Here is a 25,883-nt window from a genome sequence, read left to right as displayed (position 1 = left end):
CTTAATCAATCCCATGGTCCCCTAGTATGGCGAATATATTTTCCTTTAGTACGCTGTTATGTGCTTTCTCTAGATCTACGAAACATAACTGTCTATTCCTCTCATAGCATTTTTCAATTACCTGGCGCATACTGAAAAACTGATCCACACTGGTTTTCATACAACTGCCTCTCAACCACTTATTGCATCCCCCCTTCCAAGATGCCAGTGAATACTAATCAATGAGATACCTCGATAGTTGTTGCAATCCTTCCTGTTTCCATGCTTATAGATAGGTGCAATTACTGCTTTTGTCCGATCTGAAGGTACCTTACCAACACTCCACGCTAATTTTATTACTCTATGAAGCCATTTCATCCCTACCTTCCCACTATACTTCAGCATTTCAGGTCTAATTTCATCTATTCCTGCTGCTTTATGATAATGGAGTTTATTTACCATCCTTCCCACGTCCTCAAACGTAATTTCACCAACATCTTTTTCTTCCTCCCCATGAGCTCGGTTGTTCGCGGCACCACCAGGAATATTTCCTTTTATGTTGAGCAGATTTTCAAAATATTCTCTCCACCTGTCCAGTAATTCCCTAGGATCTATTATGAGTTCACCTGAATTACCCAAAACACTGTTCATTTCCTTTTTCCCTCCCTTCCAAAGATTCTTTATTACTGTCCAGAAAGGTTTACCTGTTGCCTGACCTAGCCTTTCCAGGTTATTACCAAAATCTTCCCACGACTTCTTTTTGGATTCAACAACTATTTGTTTCGCTCTGTTTCATCTACGTACAATTCCCTGTCTGCATCAGCCCTTGTTTGGAGCTATTTCTGATAAGATCTTCTTTTTACGTTTACAAGCTGCTCTCACTTCATCATTCCACCAAGATGTTCGCTTTTTCCCATCTTTACACACAGTTGTTCCTAGGCATTCCCTTGCTGTTTCTACTACAGCATCCCTGTATGCCACCCATTTTCTTTCTATATCCCAAACTGCTTATTGAATACTGTTCGAAACGTCTCACTAATCCTATCCATGTACTTTCTGTCTAATTTCCTCATCCTAGAGATTTTCTATCCTTATTTGTTTGCAGACAGATTTCACTTTCTCTATCCCAGGCCTAGAGATACTTAGTTTACTACAGAACAGATAATGGTTTGTATCATTGAAAAATCCCCAGAAAACAGGTACATCCCTAACAGATTTGCTGAATTCGAAGTCGGTTAACATACAGGCTATTATGGATCTGGTATCCCTACCCTCCTATGTGTAGCAGAGAATAGCCTTATGCTTGAAGAATGTATTCGTAACTGCTAAAACCATACTAGCACAGAAGTCCAGCAAACGCTTACCATTCCCATTAGCTTCCATATCTTCCCCACATTTACCAATCGCCCTTTCGTACCTTTCAGTTCTATTTCCAACTCTCGCATTGAAATCACCCATTAGCACTATCCTATCCTTGCTGTTGACCCTGACTACAATGTCACTCAATGCTTCATCCTCATCTGCACCCTCACATGGTGGATACACTGAGACAATACTCATCCTAATTCCTCCAACTGCCAAATCTACCCACATCATTTGCTCATTTACGTGCCTAACAGAAACTATGTTATGTGCAATAGTATTCCTGATGAACAGCCCTTCCCCCACACTCTGCCCTTCTCTTTTTAACTTCCGTCAAGTACACTTTATAGTCTCCTATCTCTTCCTCATTATCTCCCCTTACCCAAATATCACTTACTCCTAACACATCCAGATGCATCCTCTTTGCTGACTCAGCCAGATCTACTTTATTTCTTCCATAAGCCCCATTAATATTGATAGCTCCCCATCGAATTCCATTCTGTTCGTCAAATTGTTTCCAAGGAGTCCCTCATCTGTCAAATGGGAGTGGGACTCCGTCACTCCCATAGGTATGAGGCTTGCTTAAAATGTTCTGAGCTCGGTAAATTCGTGAAGCAGGATACTACCTTACTTACACATAGTCCAAGTGAGGATCTCTCCTCTAACGGGTTAGGGACCACCAGTGGATTGTATAGTCCTAGCCGCCTGAGTACAAGGAGGGCCATGCCTCAGAATATGTCCGAGATGCCCACTCCCATTTCATAACAACTGGTATCCCAACTCTCAGGACCACTTAATAGGCCACTCAGCCGTTGCCCACGGTTCACGAACTAGGACGTGACTACAGTAACCCACACCATGAACCATTCTCTAATGAACTTAGATATTAATATATGTGACTGCTTATGTGTATGTGTGTGTTGATACGTTGTAATAATTACATTTCAGGTTGGTAATATTTGCTCACTGGTTTCAAAAAATTTTTAGATGACGACTTTATCTTGAATGTAGCCTATGTTGCCATGTGTGTCTGACAAAGATAACATTAAGTAAGATTCTATTTGATAAATTTTATTCTAATATAATCTTACTGTTATCTTCAATACGGTACAAACATGAGATAAGTTGCTTGTAAAGATAACATTGTCGAAACTGGACTATTAGGCTATAGGAGACGACTTCTTAAATTATAACTGGGAACAATAAAGGGTCTGTCAAACAGGAAGCGGACTGTCGGCGCGCACGAAATGACTGCAGCCGTTGCGGACTGGAGTAGCAAATAGAATGCGAACAAATCAGTGCAAACCAGTGTGAAAGCAGTCTTCATCAAGTGCATACCGACTCCATTTTTTTCTTTCTTGACTAGTGTTATCATTTTGTTGTTTTAATCAAATGTCCAGCAACCCCTGTGGGTGGTGGACGCAGACGAATAAACTCATGATATCCCCTGCCTGTCGTAAGAGGCGACTAAGGGATGATGACATTAGAACCATGAGACTACTTGTGATCTTTGTAATCGACGTGCCGTGTGTTGCACAGGTGTTCATGACCACGCACTAGATCAATTAATTTCTCCATATCTTCTGGAGACATTGTTCAGTGTTGGCCGCGCGAACTCTGTGAAAATCTACAACTGTCCGCTAGTCCACTGCGAACTAGTCAGGTCCGCTGTAGTAGGACGCCTTCTGTTTGACGAGGATGATGTAACATCACAGTGTACAGAGTCCGCGCACACAGTCCACTTCCTGCTTGACAGAACCTTAAAGTAAGTGGAGATGTCAAACTTATTAGCGCGTAAGAGGATCTCTTACCGTGTTTTAACATGTAAAACAGGTCGCAAGGGTTTAAAAGTCTCGTGTATGTGCTGGTGCTAACTTGAAGCCAAGGTTGGAGCCAGCGCTGCACTGCAGCGGACAAGGCGTACTACACCAGTGACATCAATTCTACTTTTATTCATTATGGAGGAAGTTCAACTAACCAACCATCCTCTATTAACACTAATCGCAGGGAAAATATTGAAGGGTTCCGACAATTTGAAAAAAGAAGGCATTGGCTGGAAGAAAGACAAGGCAGGGCCATGCAGGGCATGAAAATGAAAGGCTCCCTAGGTCTTGAATGCTCTAATACTGTCAAGGTCAGAAAAGAACAAGAGTGGACCAAGGGAGGTCGGGGTAATTCTGCGTTTGGATGGGCGTGGCTCAGATGATGTCACAGATGTTACACAAACAACAGGGTACAGCTCAGATGACATCTCTGCCAGTTACACAAGACTGTCAACTTAAGTAATAGTGACAATACCACTATAGGCTACCTTTCAAAGATCAGGCCAATTAAAATACCATTGGTCTGGATAGGTTAGGTCCGGCTAGTGACAAGACCATTGGGCTGGGGGCAAGCAAAGGCCCAGGGTTAGTAGAGCTGTGAAGCAGCCCATCGTTGGGCTGGATAGGTTAGGTCCGGCTAGTGACAAAACCATTGGGATGGACAGGTTAGGCCCAGCTAGTGACAAAACGAACGGTCTGTATTGATTAGGTCTGACTAGTGATAATACATTGGGCTGGATTATACGATAGTCCTTCAATTTATGTACATCTACACACTTTTCCTGACAAGAGCCAATTTATTCCAAACTGCAGCTCGCCTAAAAAAGCGTCACTGAGGTTAGATAGGATAGATGAAAATGAGGGGCCTGGCACAAGTAAGTGGAAGCAATGCCTGGACTCAGCTAAGAGCCCCTGCTGTTCTAGACATCAAAGAAGTGACCAAATGAAATTACACTCCATTATGACAGTAATATAATTTATTTCAACTCACCTTCTCCTTGTCATGGTATTTAGTCCATACTGCATGAAAGATCCTACGCAAAACTAATAATCTTTGTCTCAACACAACAGAAAATGGGCTTTCTGAACAAACAGTACGTGCAAGATCCAACTGCGACGAAAGTAAAGCTGTAACATGATGTTCAAGTTCTCCTGAAGAAGGAGATTCACATTCAAAATCCGGTAATACAGGTCCCTGGTTGAGAACAGAGTTGGTCGCTGGTGTAATTATTACCTCCTTGCCAGTTATCAACCGATCATAAAGCAATAACACACCATCCCGTGTAGCTATGCTATCACAGGGTTCACCAGCCCACATGCTATTTAAGTGGTCTAGCCACTTCACCTTAACGTTCGACACTGGCAAACACTGCATTATCACCCTTTTGACGCTTAACAGATGATGGTATAAATTCCTTTTTAACCAAACTTCAACACCTAACCTAAAATATACACCACACGTCAAAGTTTATCTTGAAAAATCATTCATGGCTTCAGATAGAAAATGGTCTCTCACATAATCTATGACTTGGATATTAATGCTGTGTAGAATATTGCTAAATACGTCTTTTCATTTTACATTCTGTTCACTAATAGGTATGCCAACAAACAACACAAACTCATTCTTGATAGCTAGATCAGCAACATCACGCAACATTATTCATACATGACATGTCACTTCAGTACACTTGCTTTAAATTGCTAAACGGAAGATTTAGCGTTATTTTCGAATACGTCAACAAAACATCAACTTTAACACCGTGACAACAGCTGAATTTCACTGTCAATGAGGAACAGAGAACAGAGGAAAACAAGATCAAAGAGAATTTATTTGAATCGAAATTCGAACAAAAGAGGAGTGAAAAAATATAGTATAGAGTGCGTTAGTTGCTAAAAAAAAAAAAAAAAAAAAAAAAAAAGTACAGGGGTAATGTTGGTTAAACTGCGGTTTGGTTTGGTGCCTTGGTGAGATGTTCGGGTTTTCGCGCTTTTTTTCCCTGGCTTTAATATTAATTTTATTTTAAGTTGACAGTATTCCTCGTATTTCAGTTGTGTTTTATTCATTGTAATTATAAGTCTACATGTAAGTTGTCTTTATATCTATCGTTGTTTTCTGAAAGATATCTATGTTAATATACAGTTTTCTCTGATAGACCTACAGGTAGTCACAAAAATTATCGGTCAAAATTATTTAATTGAAACTCAAACTTTCATTTTTCTGGAAATAACATTAGGCTTATACATGAAAGCAACAATAAATATTTAAGTAATTATTTACAAGCCTTTGGCATCAGTAACAAACATTTATCTAAGCTATAACAGCTGTTAAAAAGTCATTAAGTGGTGTGCATGTTGCAGTTTCAAAGGCACTTAAATATTAGGTCACCAAACAAGCGTATTCCCCTCGTACTGGTTGAATTTAATACCTCGTAGGATATCCTTTACGTCTAATTACCTTTAGTAGGCATGATTTCATATTGGAAATTATTTTCCTCATATAGGCTGACTCAATCTTAACCCATCCTTGCAGTCGTCTCTTAAGATCTTTAGAGGTGATGGGAGAATTTCTGACTTTTATTCAATTCATTCCATAAATTCTCTATTGGATTAAGATCTGGACTATGTGTATGTATGACTTTTGGGCAGTTATAAAACAACCATTCTCTGACAATATTTGCTTTGTGCTTGGGATCATTATGTTGATAGAATTTAAATGTATTTCTGATCCCTAATTTCTCTGCGCAGCGGTGCAGGTTTTCTCTTAGAATCTGTAGGTATTGGAGTTTGTCCACATTATTTTCAATGAACATCAAATTTCCCACTCCACGTGCTGATATACACCTCGATACCATCACCTTAGTGTAAGGTAATAGTACAACGAGTAATTGTTTGGTCCGCCCTGTCAATATATACTATATATACTAATAATATATTGACAGGGCGGGCCAAACAATCGCCTGTTGTACTATTATTATTACGAGTCAATACGGACCAATTAAGGACCGATATGATCAAGTTTATCCACTTACTGTAAGGTGTAAATTCCTTCTGTCCAGTTCTATATTGGGCTTGTGCCACTCACAAACCCTGCCTTCTGTATCAAACACATGAAATGGGCTTTCATCAACAACAATAACATCATCCCACCATGCTTGATTTTTCTTTTTTCCTCAGTAGGCTTGGTTAGTTTTGTTTACATAAGGTTTTTTCTCTGGTTGCTCTTCCATTACACCCTTAGTTTCTAAGAACCCTTCTGACTGTTTTGGAGTGCACATCTTTACCAATTGACAGACATAGTTCAGTTGCCAGTTTTGAGGCACTAATTTTAGGATCAATAATTACCTTCCTCAAAAGCATTTTCTTCTCGCTCACTCAGCTTCTGTGGATGTCCTCTTTGCAGCAAAAATTCAATTCTGTCCTCCATTCTATATTTTCAGATGTTGTCTCCAACCATGCTCCGTGGTATATTCACCCTTCATCTCTTATGTGTAAGACCTTGACATGGTGAAAGTTCACAAGTTGTTGCTGTTCAAATGTTGGTTCCTTTGCATCCCATGCATCTCATTTGACTTTTCCATTCACCATGACAGCATAGCAGCACAGGTTTGTTACTGATAGTATTAGGATGCGATTCTCTCCTTTGTATACTCATTTCAGTGGAGGAATACAAGCATAGGCCTAACTACGATGAACTGAATATTTAAGTGGTGCAAGAATATCATGCTTTGAAATCAAATGGTACATACGATCTATAGGCCCATGTTTGCTGCAAAAATTTAAAATTACAGTATTTATTTAATATTTAGTTTATGCTTTACAATGAAAATTGTTTAAAACTAATTTGTAATTTTAAATATCTCTCCATTATAATGTAAAGTCTTCTATGACCGAATATTTATGTGAGTACCTATATATTATCTGCGCACTTTTTAGTGATAGATTTTTGTACTCGGAGAAGTAAGAAGGGTTCCGTTAATACTGCCAATTGAATGGAAATGAAATCTGGATTGAATCGATAATATGATCGATCGATATGACTTTTATAAACCTTTATTATTTTAAGCAAACAACTGTGTCACACACACAATATATAATACTATATAACATTTTCCGTTGCAAAACGTGTTCCTAGCATGAATTCAATAGTTTGGCTTTGCTGTGTAAACAACAACAGTACGAGTACGTAAAGTGTACGCCAGATGTCGCACAGCGATGATAAGCGATTCTTAGTTTGTGTTTCAAAGGTTGCCAATACGAATCTCGAAGATAACCGAAGTCGACCACTTCAGCACTAGGGTGTAAATCTATCACTAAAAAGTGCGCAGATAATACTGTAGTGGAGTCATTTATAATATTGCGCATGTTAGAAATAACAGCCTGAAATGTCTCGAAGGGTCTGTTTTGTGGTGGTAATTCTTCATTTCAGGGTTACAACAACAGGATATAAATTGTATTAAGTACGTCATAACTAGGAGGTGGATGTTGTTGAAATGTCATATTTTTCCCTTTGCATTTCTGCAATATGACAGGCAATAACATGTTTTTATTTTGCATTCTTTTCCATTTTTTGCCAATTTGGGATGACTAGTCATTATTATTTTTTAGAAGGTTTTAGGTCAATATATAGCACTTGAAGAATCTTTAGATCATTTTAATTTTTTAAATTTGTGCATGTAGGTTAAAAGTCCACAAGTGACAACATAAACAAATATAACTTATATATAATTATATATATATTTTTTTTACACGTGGTTAACTTTGCAATATCTTTCATGTTCATGCAAACTGACAGCAGTTGTTGGAGACTAAGTAGGGGTAAGGAAAGGATTTATACCTGTGAGTCTTGTGTTTCCAAGATATGTGCAGGAACACAATTAGATAATGAGAAGAAAGTATTTCCTAACGTATCTAAAGCACAAGGAATACATGCACCAGCCTCAGCACCCACCCCTGCAGCCAGTCGTTCACCCCTGTGTACCTCAAGGCTAAGAACAAATGGAAATGAGAAGGGATTGGTAACAACGGTTACCGGTATATAACTTTCCACTTCAGTACAGAACTGTCCTCCCAGGTAGTTCTGTGCAAGAAAAATGCAAAAAGTGAAACATCAAAAAGATGTGGGTTTTTTTTTACTTTGTACTGACACAGATTGGTCTTGAGGCGACGATGGCATAGGAAAGGGCTAGGAATGGAAAGGAAGCATTTGGGAAACTACAGAGCTGCCGACAACGGGGTTCAATCTCCCAAATGTAAGCTGAAAGCTACGTGACTCAAATCGTCCAACCACTGTCTTTTTCCAGCCGTTCCACTGATGACTGAGTGTCATAACGCAAAGACTTTGTTGTTTCTTCTATAAACTAATGACATTCTGTATGAACTTGTGTATTCCGGACAGTAATTCTCCATGGTAAGTCCATGATCTCTCTTACTTGATCAACCCATCTTTTTGCAACCCGTCTTCGTGACCTTGTGCCAGTAACTTTTCCTTGGACAATTAATTTTTCCAGGTTGTCATCCTCTTTTCTTATAATGTGGCCAAAGAATTGCAGGATTCTCTGGTACATAACTTGGCATAGACTTTCTTGTATTCCAATTTCCCGGATGACAGAATCATTTGTTCGCCTGGCTGTCCACGGTATTTGCAACATCATTCTCCAACACCACATTTCAGAGGCGTTGATTCGGCTCCTATCTTCAGCTTTTATGGTCGAAATTTCGCATCCATTCAGAAAGATCGATAACACAAGCGAATGGACTAATCTTTTCTTCGTATTCATAGATATTGCTCTATCTTGCCAGATCTTTTTTAATTTTGCCATAGCTGTACATCCTAGAATGATGTGACATTTGATTTGTTTTTCGCAGCTACTTGTATCCTCAATTATTGAACCAAGATAAGGAAACTGACAGACTCTTTGGAGATTGTTCAAGTGCTGGGGCAGCTGAATGTCTGCTGCTTAGTTGACAATCATTAGTTTTGTCTTGCTCCAATTAATTTCCATGCCAAGATTGTGACTTTCCTGTTGTACACGATCCACTATCTCGACAAGCTCCTGTACACTGCTGGCTACAAGTGTGGTGTCATCCGCAAAACAGAGGTTATTAATTCTCTTCCCACCAGTCGAAAATCCTCCTTCCCAACTGTCAATGATATATTCGCCATAGATGTTAAACAATTGAGGTGATATGGAGACTTTGAAACTTGATGATAGATCACCATCAACTCTGATTTCGGCCAAGTTGTTATCATGTAAGCCTTTTATAAGTGAAATGAGATGAGATGGATTTCCCATTTCCTCTAGAACACACCACAGCTGTGGCCACAAAACACAATCAAAAGCCTTTTGGTAGTCAATGAAGCACAGAAACAAAGGAATGTTGAATTCATGTGCCTTTTCAACCAACTGACAAATATTTAGAATTTGTTCTCTAGTTCCTCTTCCCTTGACAAAGCCAGCCTGTTGTGATAGGGGCTGATATCTAATGTAAGGCCTAAAAACGTTCATTTACGATACGCAGTACGGTGATATTTTTACTTGCATGTGATATTAGTGAGATGGTTCGATAATCCCCACAGTTTCTTGTTGATCCATTTTTGTGAAGTGGAATGAAGATGGTAATGAGCCAGTCTCGTGGCCATGCACCACTGTCCCATATCTTGTTACATATGAATTGCATTAAATGTACTCCTCCCATTTCCTGATGCTTTATGATTCTTTAGGTGGTTAATTGCATCTTCTACTTCTTTCCTCCGTATTGAAGGCTCTGGTTCTGAGTTAGATTGATTAGGAATGTGCTTATTGCAAACATTTCTGGTAGTCACATCTGCATATAGATTTTCACAATATCTTTCCATCTTTCAATGGCCAGTTCTTTTTCTCCAATGAGGGTACCATCTTCATCCACCACAGCAGGGCTTGAAGTCGTGGGTAATTATCTTTACCTTCATAAAGAGATCACAGGTTTGACAGTGCTGCTTATGCAGTTCAATCTCTTCACAGATTTCATGAATCTGGTTTGCCTTATCAAGTCTACACTGCTTTTGAATCTTCCGAGATAGTGATGGGTGCATTTGTAAATATTCATCAGTTTCATAATTGTTTCTTTTTAGCTGTTTCCTTTCCTCTATTAGCCTCAAAGTTTAGGCGCTTAACCATGGCTTCCTAGGAAATGAATTGTGCCCATGTATTTCCTTGCTTGCACTACTCACAACAATTTTCAGGTTGTACCATACTGAATCTGCAGTGTCAGTGGGATTTATTCCTAATGACTGTAGTTTGAGACGATTAGCCTCGCCGAAGCTACATAGAGCTCTATCATCATATTTAATTTCTCGTAACTTTGTTGTGGTTTTGAGTTTGTCGCATTCTCATGATGACAAGGATATGGTCTGAACCACATTCAGCGCCAGGGTAACTTCTGCTGTTTAAAACAGATGACTTCCAATGACTTCTGATCAGGATAAAATCAATTTGATTTCATACCCTGTCTCCAGGGGATATCCACGTATATTGGCAGCGAGGGTGATGTTGAAAGAGTGTATTGATAACCATTTTCTTATCTATACAAAATTTGCAGAAGACGCTCTCCTCTATCATTTCTAGTCCCAAGCCCATATGGACCAACATGTACACTAAGGTGGTTATCGGATGACGTGTCACCAATCTTAGCATTAAAGTGTCACCTTGAATGATGAGAACTTCTCTTTGAGGAATGTTATCAATAAAACATTCTAATTGACTGTCTATCTCATCTTCAGGGGCAGCAGATGTTGGTGCATCATCATCATCATCATCATCAGTTTTCCACTCCAGTTGCCCGGGTGTGGTTTACGAGCACTCTCCACTTCTGTCTGTCCATGTACCAATCTGCTCTCAAGACGACATCCCAGCTGTCTCTTGTTCCTATGTCCTCTTTCACTTGGTCCAGCCATCTCTTCCTAGGTCTTTCTACCGGTCGTTTTCCAGCCACAACTCTGTGTAGCCATTGTTTTGCTGTCCTATCGTCCATTCGTTTGACATGACCAAACCATTTCAAACGGGCCCTTGTCACTTTTTCATTCAGGGATGGGTACACACCAGCTTTCTCCCTTATTCTTTCATTCCTTACCCTGTTCCTTTTTGTCTTCTGTACCATAGTTCGTAGGAACTTCATTTCTGCGGCTTGTAGTTTGCTATCCACTTGTTGGGTTGTGCAGGTTTCTAGGCCATATGTTGTTATGGGGGTGAAGTATGATTGGAATAGAATCTGCTTTGATCTTAAGGGAACTTGTTCGTTCCAGAGTAGGTTCCGAACTTGATGGTAAAACTGAGCTGATTTTTGAATGCGGTTGTTAATCTCATGCTGTATTCTATTATCACTTGAAATGATGCACCCAAGATATTTATATTGGGCTACTGTTTCCAGCTGTGTACCTTCCAGCATTATTTTTCCTTTCTTCTGCCTGTTGACAGACATAGTAAAAGTTTTCGATTTATTTATTGTTAATCTGTGTGCTTTCAAATGTTCATTCCAGGTGTTCAGCCTCTCTGTATTTCCCCAAATTACTACATCACCTGCTTTATTTCTTTCATGACTTCATCCATGACAATGATAAAAAGTAAGGGTGAAAGGGTACCGTACAGCCTTGTTGCACTCTTTTAGTGGTTTGGAACCAATCAGAATTACTGTTTCCTATCTGTACGCAACTGCAGCAGTCTTCGAAAAGCATTTTAACTTTCTGGATAAGCCTTTTGGGTACATTTTTCTTTCTTAAGCATTTCCATATAGTCTTCCTTGGAACACTATCAGATGCTGTTTTGAGATCCAAAAACACTAGTGTTAAGTCTTTGCCCTTCTCCCAATGCTTTTCTAACAGTATTCTAAGTGCAAATATGAGATCGGTAGTTGATCGGTGTTCTCTCAATCCATATTGTTCTTCCTGTAGTTGTGGTTCTATTATTTTCCTTCGCCTTTTTTCAAGTATTTTCTCAAATATTTTCAAACCATGAGACAAAGTGATCTCTCTATAATTGCTACATTTCTTGTGGCTTCCTTTTTTGAAGAGAGGTATTATTATTCCCTTTTTCCAATCATCTGGGACTTTCCTATCCTTCCATATTGCATTAATTACTCTATGAAGCCACTGTATTCCTATTGCACCAGTTGCTTTGATCATATCTGCACTGACTTCATCAAATCCTGTTGATCTTTCTTTGGGCAAACAAATCAGTTAAAAGCATGATCATTATAGTAGGCTTAATGCGAGCTACATATTCTTTCTTGAAGATTATTAATTTAATGTACTAGTATACAATATTTTTATATTTTTGGAGAGAGTTCTCTAAATTTAAAGCATGTGTTTATCTACGTAGGTATATATTTACTATCATTACTAGTGTATTTTGAAGTCTTCTTATCCAGTTTTCTAAATGTTGTTTTATTACGTCTGTTATTTATAGGCCAGTTATCCAAATGATTTGTGAAGATTTGTTCAGTAACAATGCAAATTGTTCAGTTTGTATGCATAAGTATCATTTCCGTGTTATTACCGTCTTGATTCTTGTATATTTATTGCGTATATTCACGTTAGTCGGTGTAGGCTGTGTCATTTATTTTTAATGAATTAGGACCTGGGAATAGCTAAGTTTCCCTGATGCTTGGAATGCAACATTTTCGTACGGATCTTCTGTTTTCTAAAGCGGCACCTTTTTAACATTTTATTTTGGATGTATCTAATGAACATCTTTTCCTACCGTGTTATCCTCTATCGCAGGAATAAAAATAACCTGTCAAGAGGTGTTTTCATTCGTGTGTAATTTGAGTTAATGCATGAATTCCATACTACAATCTCCTCGGCGAGCTGTGGTGTACCCGCAACGGCGATACGTGCATGGACAGCTCTTCCCCAGTCACACGCTACTGCGCAGCCAACGGTGTAGGCCTTGGTTTCTAAGTGTCATTTCAAGTTTGCATATTTCATATACTCATTTGAAAGCTATTTGTATTGCACAATGCTATGAAGTTTTGCTGCACTTTCATTGTCACAGCAAGTAAATCCAAATTCCAAATACTGTAACTTGTCATATTAAAAAAAAAAAAAAAAAAAAACTTTCTTTGAACATCTACCACTGCTGGTATTGATATCAGATTCACTCACAACCTTCTGCATTATTAGCACTGCCTGCTTGAAGAGAGTCATGATCACGTTCTTTTCGTAGCCAGCAGTTTTCTAGTATGTATAATGTGAACTATTTAATACAAGTCATGGTCAACTACAACATAAGATTTTCCAACACCTGAGAGCTATTGATCCATGAAAAGAGACAACAACAAATTTAATTTCAAAACTATGTACAACACGTTTCCATGTAATAGAAATGAAATATTTGCAACGGCAATCCACTTTCTTTGTCCGTGAGTTTAGAAAGGAGACATCTGTAAAAATTAAATTGTGCTCAACATATGTTTACATCTAAGAAACTATTGCAACAGTAATTATCTTTCTTTGTATGTAAGAGTAGAGTATAAATTTCATAAAATTTCCATCCTGGAAGAGAAAGAGATAGGTGCAAGTTGCATGGAATTTCCACATTCCATGAAGTGTTGAACATATGTTTTTCTGAAAGAAAACTTCAGCAACAGAAATCCCATGATTTTGTGGTTCTCAGCTATACTGTGATTTTTTTCTGTCTTTCTTGGACATGTGCTAAGTTTTACTAAATACATCTTCAATCTCAGAAGAGCACAAGGTCAGACCTTGAGGACCACTTGTATATGAACCGTAGTTTCCAAAATACTGACAGCCCATGTAAAACTTCAGCCTATTTTGGCCACAACTAGAACTAGAAGAATTGTCTCTTTCATTTTCCTATTGGTTGTTATTGTACTTGTCTGGGCTTGAAAGCGAAGAATAAGTTTGTTGCATTGACCACATGGCACCTCATATCTGCAAGCCTTGGATGTGAGCAGCAGCTGCTTGGTAGGCCCATGCTCTTTGTGGCTGTTATGACATGAGGTTTTTTTTTTTTTTTTTTTTTTTTTTGCTAGATGACACAAAAGACAACTTTGTTTTAATAGTCACTTTTGGTCTGATCATATTCAGCGAACTAGGCATGACCTTCCTAAGTTTTTCGTAGAGCCTTATCCAAAAGTTTGTTTCACATAATTGAACAGCAACACTATAGCCTTACACTTAAACTTGATCCACATTCAATATTGCATGTATCTAACAATATTTCAAAGCATCTGCAAATGAAATAACAGTAGAACTCTAATTTAATACTTTCTATTACTTCTTGGCTCCAGGCGTCGGGCCGTGTACCTGTTGGCTTGCATTCGGGAGATGTTGGGTGATAGTCCTGAACATGGTTTTCCATGGTTTCCTATTTTAACATCAGGCAAATTTTGGGGCTGTACTTACTTTAAGGCCATGGTTGCTTCCTTCCCAGTCTTAGCCCTGTCCTACCCCATCGTCACCATTAGACCTGAGTCAGTGCAACATAAAACCTCTAGCAGTTTTTAAAGAAGCCACAGAAAGCATTTGACAAGTATCAAGTCGTTATAGATACTTACAAATTATTGTAGTCCCATTTTTGACGCAATAACTCAGTTTGTTGAACATCCATTCATTGCCATTTAGCAGTCATTAACTCAGTTGCTCGAACATCGTGCCTGTGGGCACTCTGAACCTCATCCTAAGAGATTACACTGGGAAGTATTTTACAGAAGATAAAGCAAGAGAGATTGTGAAATTATAATCTACAGGAATAATGGGGCTTGAAAAGATTGTTGATAGAGAGAAATAGACCAAAATATGTTAGAAATGTTTAAACGTAAGCCTATGGATAAAGAAATTCCAGAAGAATGAATAAAAAACAAATGAAAGAAGAGAAAGGGCAAGGAAAATCCAAATTACAATAGTTAGGCCTGCTTATTTAAGAATGTCATAAATCAACAAAACCTGGACTAAAACACCCAAAGTATGATGAGGTATGTTAGAGTATGATTAAAATGGAGAGGAATCACATCTACCTTCACCAAGCTTCTTCGTCTACGAGTGGTGGAGGTGCAGCTGTGAGTAGGGAGAATGCTAAAAGAAGAAAATCCAGCAAGTTATTGGAAAATTCTTTTTGCCAGTAGCCATTGAACGAGTGGTACCTGGGGCAATGATGGCTTCAGTTTTATCAAAGAGGTTGGCCAATGGATTGCTCGGATTTCCAGCGATATCTGATCAACTAATTTTCTTATTCACCGCATCGGCATAGCTCTAATGCGTGCCAATATCACATCCATTCTTGGGACACTACCACCTGGTAAAGAGCTGGATGAAGTTTTCTCCTCTAAGACATGGCTTTATATTTTATGGAAATTCGATGTAAATCCGAATTCAGTCCTGCAAAAAATATTAAGTGGACTTATGACTAGAGATGGGAATTATAGGCACGAAAAGGTATTTGAACAAGGCACAAGTGTATGTTACCCGCGTGACGGTTCTGCGGTGAGATTTGTATAAATATTATTGATCTGAACTATCAGAACCCCTAAAATTTATGCAACTCCCTGATATATCTGTAGAGCGGCTAGATTTCACTTGCGCCTTGTTCAAATACGTTTGCATTCTAACCTATTCGTGCCTATAATTCCCATCTCTACTTATGACTGAACTTTTAAACTTCTTTGGTTTTAATTATATGTTTACCTAATTTAGGTTTCACATTTAGGTACATATAATGTGTATAATGTATAATGATATCCCAGGAGTGTAATGGGTATAGCAGAAATTGATGCATTTTCTTAAATACAGTACTTGGGGAGGGGGTTCAAATCAAGCTGTTTTATATATAAAAATTTGAAAGATCTTATGCCTGGTGTTGCCTCCTCATAGACCAGATACTTGTTCATCCTGCGTGCGTGTATCCTATTTGACATTGTAGAACTTCCTTTATCTTAAATTGAACTTTTCCTTATTTTTCATACTAAAGCAACGAATATAAATGATATCCCTCTGTTCTTGCCTTTTCTTTCTCTTCTGTTCTCTAAGCCTGCTTACTTATTCTTCAATGCAATAATACTCTGTAAGGATGTTAAATCTTTAATCCTTAGCAATGAATCTTCATTTGTTAAAAAAGTTCTAGATTTCTGTATTACTGTACATTTAACTATTACTTAGAGATATTGGACCGATTGCAGAAACGATGACTACGTTTTAAGCCTTAGGCAACGTCTAAATCAAGCACGATCTTCCTTTGCATAAACAGTGTTCAGCCGGTTTTTAACTAGACATCATTTAAAGTTTCAATATTGGTTTGAAAATGGAGAGAGAAGTATCTTTCATGCAACTCTTTGCTTGTTGCAACCAATGACATTCGTCAGTGTGCGCACCGAACACGAGTCACCTGTTTGTCTTCCTACACATTACTCAAATATGGCTAAGTATGAGCATGACTTGCCCGCTGATAAGAGTATCGCTTTCGGTGGAAATTAAATCTCGATATATAATATTATCGACAGTAAAGCGACACACTACCGTACTGGGAAGTGTAGCTTTGATTATAGCTTTGTTACAGTGAGTGTAATCTACTCATAAATACAGTAGCTTCGACAAAGGGAACATGAAGCAATAGTAATGTGTAACCGAGTGTGTTGTACGGGCCATATAGATGTAGCTTGCATTCTGGAGATCGTTGGTTCGAAATGCATCATCAGCAACTCTGAAGATTGTTTTCCGTAGTTTCCCTGTTTTTACACCAGGCAAATATTAGGGCTGTTATTATGGCCACGGCTCTTCTTCCCCAGTCCTCCTCTTTAAACGATAACCATCGGCATCACTTGCCTTTTCCTATCTGATAGTTGCCGAGAAAGGCCTGTACGATTATGTATATAAAAACCACATACAACCTACTTTTCAGTTTTCACTATTGTGTGTGTTTACTTGGCAGTAAACATAAGTAAATCCCTCCCGGTTGATGTATGTGACAGCCCTCTTATGATCGGGACACGTAATTCTGATAATGTATGTAGTCGAAGTGACCTATAATTCCATGGAAATTACCCCCTCTATATAATAAAATATCTCGTTGTTTCCAAGAATTGTATTCAAGTTGACAGTTACCGGACTGTCCCTTTGTCAGTCTCAAGAAACAAGTCTCATGAAAAGCAAAACCTTATTTTAAGATCTATCCGATTCTGATTCACTCCTCTCATTTGAGGTTAAACAGTGCTCTCAGCACTGTTTAAACATGACCGGTTGAACATCGGTTTTAGACAGTGTCTAAGTGATAAATAACGTCTCTGCAATGCGGCATCCATACTTAGGCATTGTTTAACTGTAGACATCGTCTAAACACCGTTTCTGCAATCGGCCCATTGTGTCCAGTCTACAGTATAGAGCTGTTAACGACTGAACACCCATTATATACTAATGAGGATCTAATGTGTGCCAGTATGATGTAGATGAGCTCTGCTCTAGCTGCTATATTGCAAGGAAATCTTTCCGCCAGTTTGTGGTACACTACTGTAGGTTTCAGCAGGAATTTGTTTCCATTTCTCTTTCAATATTTACGTGGGGGTATTTTGTTGATGGTTTGATCTGGCTTTTAACTGGTACCCAAGAAGTAATCAGTGAAGTTGAGGTCAGGACTTTGAGCAGCCTATTTAAGTTCATGTCCCCAAACTATTGAATACTTTCTTGTACTTATAAAAGAAGTGACCTTATTCCAAGTTTTTACTAATGTAGGTAGTACTGAAATGTCCATAAATGTTTCATATTTTGGCATTCAGATCCGCAACCAATATCAATTATATCTCTTTTATAATAAATTGTATGGTGTCCTCCGTTAGCATTGATAGCATGTGTCATTGCTAACGGAAGACATTTTGAACATTTCAGGTAAGAAAGTTGTATGTGATATGCTGTTATGTTCTGTTCCTGTGTGTTTCCTTTGATTAATATGCTATGTAGAAAATGAGTTCTAATATGGAAATACAAAGTTCCCGGGCCCATGCCCATATAACATATTTTCTTCTACATGTGAGGAATGTATCCTGAAAGTTTGGCCATACCTTGTTGTTACATCCTGTAGAGATGTGATAGTAAAGATGATGCCAGTTGATTTTCAGGGGTTGACCGGTGATTTATAATCATATGTTGGCCTATCTACTTATGTAATTTTATTTAGAAATTACATTCTTTATAATTAAAATCATTTAGATATGTTTTCATTAATATTTTTGATGGACATTTGTTTCAGTGTTGAGAAGATGGGACGAAAATCAACAAAAGGAAAGGAGAAGCGTCTACAGCGTAAGGAAGAAAACTTACTGTTGGCTGCTGCCCAGAAAGTGGTGGATGAGGCCAATGCCCAAGAAGATCCCTTGGCATCATTTCCTGCTTTCAGGAAGTTTGAGAAAAATGGAATTTCTGTTGTTTTAGATTGCAAGCGAGTCACTGAGTTAGATCAGAACACTATAAACTGGATATTTGAAACTGAAAAGAAACATATGAAAGAACTATATGAAAAGTGTAGTTGGGGCTGGAATGATAAAACCAAACTGGAAGAAATGACTGATAGTGCTGCATGGTACCTGCTAGCTCGTACCACTCAAGGACAGAACGTTGCCTTTTCACATTTTAGATTTGATTTGGATTATGGAACTGAAGTTCTTTATTGTTACGAGATTCAGTTGGAAGAGTGTGTTCGCAGGAAGGGACTGGGAAAGTTCATGTTGCAGTTGTTAGAACTAATTGGTTTCACAGCTCGAATGAAGAAAATAGTCCTAACCGTGCTCAAACATAACCCAGGTGCAGTTGCATTCTTTCGAGCTTTGAAATACGAGCTTGATGAGACATCTCCAGTTGATACTTTGTATGAAGATTATCCCTATGAAATCCTCTGTAAACCAAATAAGAAATTATTTGATAAGGCTTGAAATGTACCTGAGGAAAATGAATTAGAGTAAGTGTTTGATGATTGTTATATCATCTGTATTATTTATTCCCCTATTGAACCAGACTGCAGAATTGAGAGTCTACTTTACCATGTTCTTGCCAGTAAGGGTTAATGCTTCATACTTTGTGTCAAAATGGTAATTCATTCACAGTATGTCGTTAAATATACTGTATAGGCTAAAGTAATGAAGGCAATATTTGCCATGTGCTGTCAGATGTGGAACATATGTTGATTGCGTATCCTGTGAGGTAGTGCATAAGTGAATGAAAAGCCACTACAAAGACAGTTTGATTAGAGAAACACTCAGTGATTGATTCATAGATTTGACATGTTGTGTTGGAGAAAATTTGAAGGTAAATGCTCGGGAGTCTTGTGGAATAAAATTGCAAAACTCGTGTATTCTCAGAAGGCAGAGTCTGTAGAAGGAAAATAATACACATACATCTTCATTCTAGACTGCTATGCCTTTCAGCATTCAGTCTGCAAGCTTCTATGAATTCCTGAGATAATAAAAGCATTAGTACTTGAAGTGATCCACCTGTTCCAGCTTTGTATTCCCTACCTGACATTCAGTCCTCTAAGGTTTCTTCCCAACTGGCATCACTTTAGTGAATGCCCATTTTCATATCATAGTCTCTGCACTTTTTTCAAGACCCATTAAGGCCAAGTCTTTTGTATAGGCCAAAGTGCTTACTACAGGTTCACCCAGCTGAAACCCTCCCTGGCTTTTTATGCCAGCCAGTAAATGATTCGTGAACAATAAAGGAGAATAATTACAGCCTTGTCTAACATCTGTAACTACTTTAAACCAAGATCTCTCTATATATGAATCATTCTACTATCAATTCTGTGGCCCAGTCATCAATATAAATGCCTTTCATTGCCTATAACAACCTACTCCTGATCCCATAATCCCTTAATATGGCCAACTACTTTTCTCTTATTTCTCTAGATCTACAGAGCATAACTGTCTGTCCCTCTCGTAGTATTTTTCAGTTACTACACACCTTCTAAAAATTTGATCCTAATAGTCCCTCTGTTGTCTGAAAACACATTGTTTTCATCCCACTGACTCTCTAGCATAGACTGCACTCTGTTTTGTTAAATACCTGTGAACATCTTGCCTTCACTATTCAAAAATATAACTAATTTAGTTGTTGCAAACCTTCCTGTTCCCTTATTTTTCGTGGGAATTTCTGCTTTTGTCCACTCTAGGTGTCATCGGCCGATACTTGTATCCGAGTGTACATTCTCCAGCTGTTCCTTTTTTTCATCTATGATGGTGCTGTTGATGTTTTAGTTGGCCAATCCTTGCATAGAGTATGTAGTTATACATGTTGTACCTAATGAAAGATGGGAGGGCATGACTGGCTGTAGCAAAGTTTCCATCTTTCATGCCTCTTCTCTTCAACATACTACTTCAAATTGTAAAATGCTAGCTGAGATATTTGTGCACTAGGGAGTGTGGTCTTCTGCCTGAGAATGTCAGGTATTCAGATTTATTCCTATGCTTATCCTAGTCATCTGGAGCATATCTTTGTAGCGCTTCAGAAGAGCACCATGAGGCCTCTTGGCAGTGCTAAGTTCACTGTACCAAATTTTTTGAGGTAGTCTGTGGACATTCATACGTTGGACGTGACCAATCCATCTAAGCTGGTGGCAGACGATGGAGCCTTCTGTGTCGTTCATCTGTGCTCTTTCAAGAACTGACTTTAGTTGCATAATTCTTTTGACAGAAATTTGTTTCGTTGTTTAGAAGATGGGGTGAAAAATCAAGTAAAGGAAAGGAGAAGTGTCTACAGCATAAGGATTCATAATGGTTCTTAGCTTTTGCCGGTGAAAACTTTCCAGTTTTTTTTTTATGCCATAGTGGTAAAGGGTCTGGGTTTCACATCCGTATAATAATGTTGAAACAACAGCGGCTTGATACACCAGATCTTTATTCAGGAAAGCCCGATGGGAAAGGCGTCCAAAAGCTACATGGGCAGCAAGGATTCTGTTTTCCACGTCTTTTTCCAAAGTACACAGTATTGAAAGGATACTTGCAAGATAGGAAAACTCTTCTGTTTGTTCCAGAGATGTGTTTCTTCTTCTTCCTATCAGTTCCGAATGTTGCAACCATCCTAGGTTTGCTATTCTTGTCACCTGTGGCTCAGAATAACTCTGCAGATCTTTTAGAGGTCCATGTTCTGATATTTTGTAACCAGGATATTCTTCTCTGACCAACACTTCTCTTTCCAGGTAGTTTTCCTCAAAGAATAGACTGTAGGAGATGGTATCTACTTTCATTCCTCATGATATGTCCAAGGTGTCGAATCTCCCTTGTTTTAACGATGGTCAATACTTTGTCTTTTTTTAGTATCTCAACATTTTTGACATGGTCTGACCACAGCACCCTCACTATCCTTCTGTACAACCACATGTCAAGTCTCTGATCAATTACTTAATGACTCTGTCAGAGTCTATGTTTCAACATATCAGTTTTCGGGTTTTCGTGGCAGAGCCGGAAATCGAATCCGAGGCTCCAGGGGTGGCAGCTAATCACACTAACCACTGCACCACAGTGGCAACCTGCTACCATTAGGGATTTGCGTTCTCGTAGGAGATTTAAGATGGATTGCCGGAATCACTTTCTGAATACCTCTAGCTGACTTTTCGATGTGTGTAGTGTGAATGAGTGTGTGAATGAGCATATATTCATAAAAATTAGAAATATATTTACTAGTTATAGGTTTTTTTTTCTTCCTCTCAAACGCTACTCTACTATATTTCCAAAAAATCTTAAAATACAACTGGTAAAATCCCTAATCTTACCAATTCTAGACTACTGCGACACTGTACTTACGGACATATCTCAAGACAGTAACAAGATGCTTGAACGGAGTTTAAACACCTGTATTCGATTCATATTTAAGCTGCGATATGGTTCTCACATTTCACCTTATTACAGGGAGTTGTCATGGCTTCGTGTTCATGAGCGTCGCAGTCTCCACATGTTGTCTCTTCTGCATGGAGTTCTAAACACAGGTGTACCGAATTATCTCTCTTCAAAATTTAATTACCTCTCCTCCTATCATAACCACGATACACGATCTGCCTCCTGTTTAACAATATCTCTCAGTCACTCCAGGACCTACAACCGCTCCTTTGTAGTCACTGCCGCGAGGCTGTGGAATACCCTACCTGCTACCATTAGGGATTTGCGTTCTCGTAGGAGATTTAAGATGGATTGCCGGAATCACTTTCTGAATACGTCTAGCTGACTTTTCGATGTGTAGTGTGAATGAGTGTGTGAATGAGCATATATTCATAAAAATTAGAAATATATTTACTAGTTATAGGTTTTTTTTCTTCTGTGTTTCCGTCTCTTATTATCACTAGTGTTAGTTTTATATTTATTATCATGTACACTTAGATTGTAGTGTTGTAGATTCTATAATAGTTTTTTATTACAATCTCCAAATTTTCTATTAGTACCATATTATTTTAAAAGATCTGTTGTATTTAAATATTATATGTACGTTAATCATTTTAAATATTGTGGTTAAGTGTAAGAGAGGGCCTTGAGCCCTAACTTCGCCACGAATAAAGACGAATTACTTACTTTAAAAAAAAAAAAAACATCATAGAAGAGGGTAGAGAACACACAGCAATGCAGAAGCCTGACCTTCATAGTCTTTGCTAACCCATGATTTTTCAAATAAATTGCTCATCTAAATGAAAAGTGCCCTGGCTTTTCCAATTTCCTCATCAGCAGGATCCCGCTGGTCATTTATGGTGGTGCCAAGATGTGTGTACTTGTTCAATGAGATTCTGGTCTATCTTAATATATGATAACACAGGGACTCTGTTTTTACTAATTATCATAGTTTTTGTTTTCTGAGGTGAAAATCTAAACCATATTCATGGCTGTTTTGTGTAACTCGGTAAGATATTTACTAATTATCATAGTTTTTGTTTTCTGAGGTGAAAATCTAAACCATATTCATGGCTGTTTTGTGTAACTCGGTAAGATATTGTAGGCTATCTTGATTATCGGCAAAAATTACCGTATCATGGGTATATCAAATTTTATTTATCCAGGTTCCATTTAAGAACACTCCCATCACCACATCCTCAAGAGCTTTCTGGAAGATGTGTTAAAAATTATTGGGGACAATATACAGCCCTGTCTTACACCCCTTAAAATGTCTACTTCTTCAGTTTTCTCTCTGTCCAACCTCACAGAAGCAGACTGGTTCCAATACAAGTTTACAAATTATTCTTCGATCTTTATCATCCAAGCCAATTTTTTTATTTCAACCATTTTCTGATGTTTTACTCTGTCAAAAGCCTTCTTGTAATCAATGAAGCAGGCATAGATGTTTCAATGCACATCTCTGCACCTTTGAAACAGTACCTGAATGCTAAACAAAGCTTCACAGGTACCCACTGCATTTCTGAAACCAAACTGTGTACAAGAAATTTGTTCTTCATAGATCCTGTATATTCTATGAATGACCTTTAGAAAAACCTTCAGTTTGTGGTTCATGAGGCTGATCATCTTGTATTTGCCACATGACTTTGCTCTGGATTTTTTGGTCAGAGTGATAAATTCATATTTAAGCCATTCCCGAGGAATGTTGTTAGAGTTGTAGATGTCATTGATTACTGCAGTCAACCATTTCACATTATCTTCAGCATCCACATTGACAGGGCAGGGCTAGGAGTGGGAAAGAAGCGGCCGTGGCCTTAATTAGGGTACAGCATTTGCCCGGTGTGAAAATGGGAAACCACAGAAAACTATCTTCAGGGCTGCCGACAGTGGGGTTCGAATACTCCCGAATACTGGATACTGGCCGCACTTAAGCAACTGCTGCTATCGAACTCAGTCCATCAGAATTCTTGGTCCTGTTTTGCCATCTATTCAAGAAGGTTCTGATCAATGATCATAAAACCGTTGTTCTACATATCTTTTCCATGTATCTTTAATGTCTCCTTGTCCAACAATTATTTTTCCTTTATTATCTGTCAGCTTGTTTCCTGTCCTAGTACCTCCCTGTCACCTGCCAACTTTCTGATGAACATTGAAACTCATATTCGAGTCATCAAAACTAATTGCTGACTGTAAGAAAAATCTCTTTACACTCGTAGTACGAAATATCTCTCTTCCTATCTCCTGCAAATGGAGATGCAGCATCTTCATGACCTTATTTGTATACACCGACAATAACAGCAAACCCAGAAATGCCTTAAATTCAGTTTCATCAACATGGTCAACAAACGTAGCAGTTTTCCCATACGTAGTGCTCATATCCATAATTTTAGCCTTTGTGTGTTCCAGTATTACTTGAATAATATTATCACTGAAGAGCAGCTATCAGGCTTCTTGCAGTAGCTTAAGCTTATTTGCAGCTGCGTTCCCTTTCAGTCCTGGTAGGTATGTACCTAATTTATGTTGATGAATTTGTGACTGAGCTGGTTCAGCTTTTGCCCACCTATATCTATTTCTTCCATAAAAAATATTCATCTGTGTAGCCTGTTGTTTCACTTTGTGCCTCATCACATCTTCCGTTAACTCAGTATCAGATTGTCACATGATCACTATGAAAATGTTCTGCGTCTCTCAAATCACTATCTTGTTCATTATTTAATCCTAGATTAGGCCTTCATTGCCAATACTTACTTCACTTAAGTGTCCAGTTTAATGTTCTAACTCAGTTTGTGTCAAATAATGTGCCATTCGGAAAAGACAGTTACAAAACTCACATAACTGGTATTGTGGGGTGACCTCGCATCCCAAACACAATTTTCACATCATCCCTCTAGTCACTAACATCTACTCTGGGCCACTAATTCTTCCCTACTATACTGGAGATTACACAATAGGCCTACGACAACAATCAGTCTGCGCCAGACAGTTACAGTGGGGTATGGCAGCACCCCACAATATCAGTTCAGTGTTAACCCGTGAGTGGTCGCGTCTGGTTGTTTCAACCATTTCTGTTTATTTTGATCAGTCCTTCCATGAACACTGTTTATTACACTTCCTACCCCTCAGTACCTTTCAATGGACTCGTCCACACTTCTGTCACACCACTGTTATCCCTCCTCACTCCTTCAGTGAGTGACAAGCTGGCTATCCGGTCGTTTTGTTCGCATGCGACTCCTCACGTTACCTGTCTCCATTCTCTTCAACCATACGCGACTCATGGCGTAGACTTTTTATTTTAAATGTGGAAAGTGCACTTTTATCATTCATTGTTGAGTAGAGGAAGTAGGAGCATTGTCTAGATGTGTGTTAAATGAAATGAAACATCATTTTAAAAGTATTTTCCATAAGGAAAACTTGAGTTTTTTCAATTTCAACTGCAAAAGGCAATCTCATTATAATTATTATGTTAAAAAGTGTTCTTCTGTGTTTAAATAGTATTTTCTTATATTATTGTAACAATAAATAGCGTATTTAGTAAACATTTGGTGTTCAATTGGTTTCCGGTCTAAACGACCGTACGCAACTCCTGACTTTACACTTTTCACACGACCGCTCGCAGGTTAAGAGGTTGCACGGTTTCAGAATAATTGTACATTAAGTGTCCGATAGGAACTGAAAACCACTCATAAAATATATTTGAAACAACAACAACCTGGCTTCCATAAACAACCATGGGTTAGTCCTTTTTGATTTTAAGAGAGTATAACTGGGGAACCAAGCTGTAGACTTTCGCCATAATCAAGGCTGCCCACTAATGTGATATCTATGCATGTCCATCACTTGGACCCTTAATTGAATCGGAATGATCTCTGGTTA

The 25,883-nt window shown here is 38.4% G+C and overlaps 2 protein-coding genes across 5 annotated transcripts in view; one reads left to right on the top strand and one right to left on the bottom strand.

Moving 5' to 3' along the window:
* Nucleotides 1-4,936, bottom strand: part of LOC136858059 (probable E3 ubiquitin-protein ligase HERC1) — an 850,878-nt gene extending 845,942 nt beyond the window's left edge. Inside the window, exon 1 of the mRNA XM_068225263.1 lies at nt 4,156-4,936. Within this exon, the coding sequence (XP_068081364.1) occupies nt 4,156-4,539 (384 nt within the window). The 5' untranslated portion in view covers nt 4,540-4,936. The remainder of the gene's footprint in view (nt 1-4,155) is intronic.
* A 171-nt stretch (nt 4,937-5,107) lies between these two features.
* Nucleotides 5,108-25,546, top strand: Naa40 (N-alpha-acetyltransferase 40). Of its 4 annotated transcripts, none has more exons than XM_067137201.2 (3): nt 5,108-5,247; nt 18,395-22,977; nt 23,060-25,546. In XM_067137201.2, exon 2 carries the CDS (start codon nt 18,405-18,407, stop codon nt 19,071-19,073), a length of 669 nt encoding a protein of 222 aa, XP_066993302.2. In that variant the 5' UTR covers nt 5,108-5,247; nt 18,395-18,404; the 3' UTR covers nt 19,074-22,977; nt 23,060-25,546. The 4 variants fall into 4 exon arrangements, with proteins under 4 accessions (XP_066993302.2, XP_066993303.2, XP_066993306.2 ...); XM_067137202.2 differs by lacking the exon at nt 5,108-5,247 and adding an exon at nt 5,250-5,325; XM_067137205.2 differs by lacking the exon at nt 5,108-5,247 and adding an exon at nt 6,624-6,767.
* Nucleotides 25,547-25,883: the final 337 nt, after the last annotated feature.

The sequence above is a fragment of the Anabrus simplex genome, chromosome 1 (genome assembly GCF_040414725.1).
Source record: "Anabrus simplex isolate iqAnaSimp1 chromosome 1, ASM4041472v1, whole genome shotgun sequence".
Taxonomy (NCBI): domain Eukaryota; kingdom Metazoa; phylum Arthropoda; class Insecta; order Orthoptera; family Tettigoniidae; genus Anabrus; species Anabrus simplex.
This window is presented reverse-complemented; position numbering and strand designations above follow the sequence as displayed.

Coding starts and splice junctions, on each gene's coding strand:
- Naa40 (XM_067137201.2), top strand. CDS start 18,405: ATGGGACGAAAATCAACAAAAGGAAAGGAGAAGCGTCTACAGCGTAAG.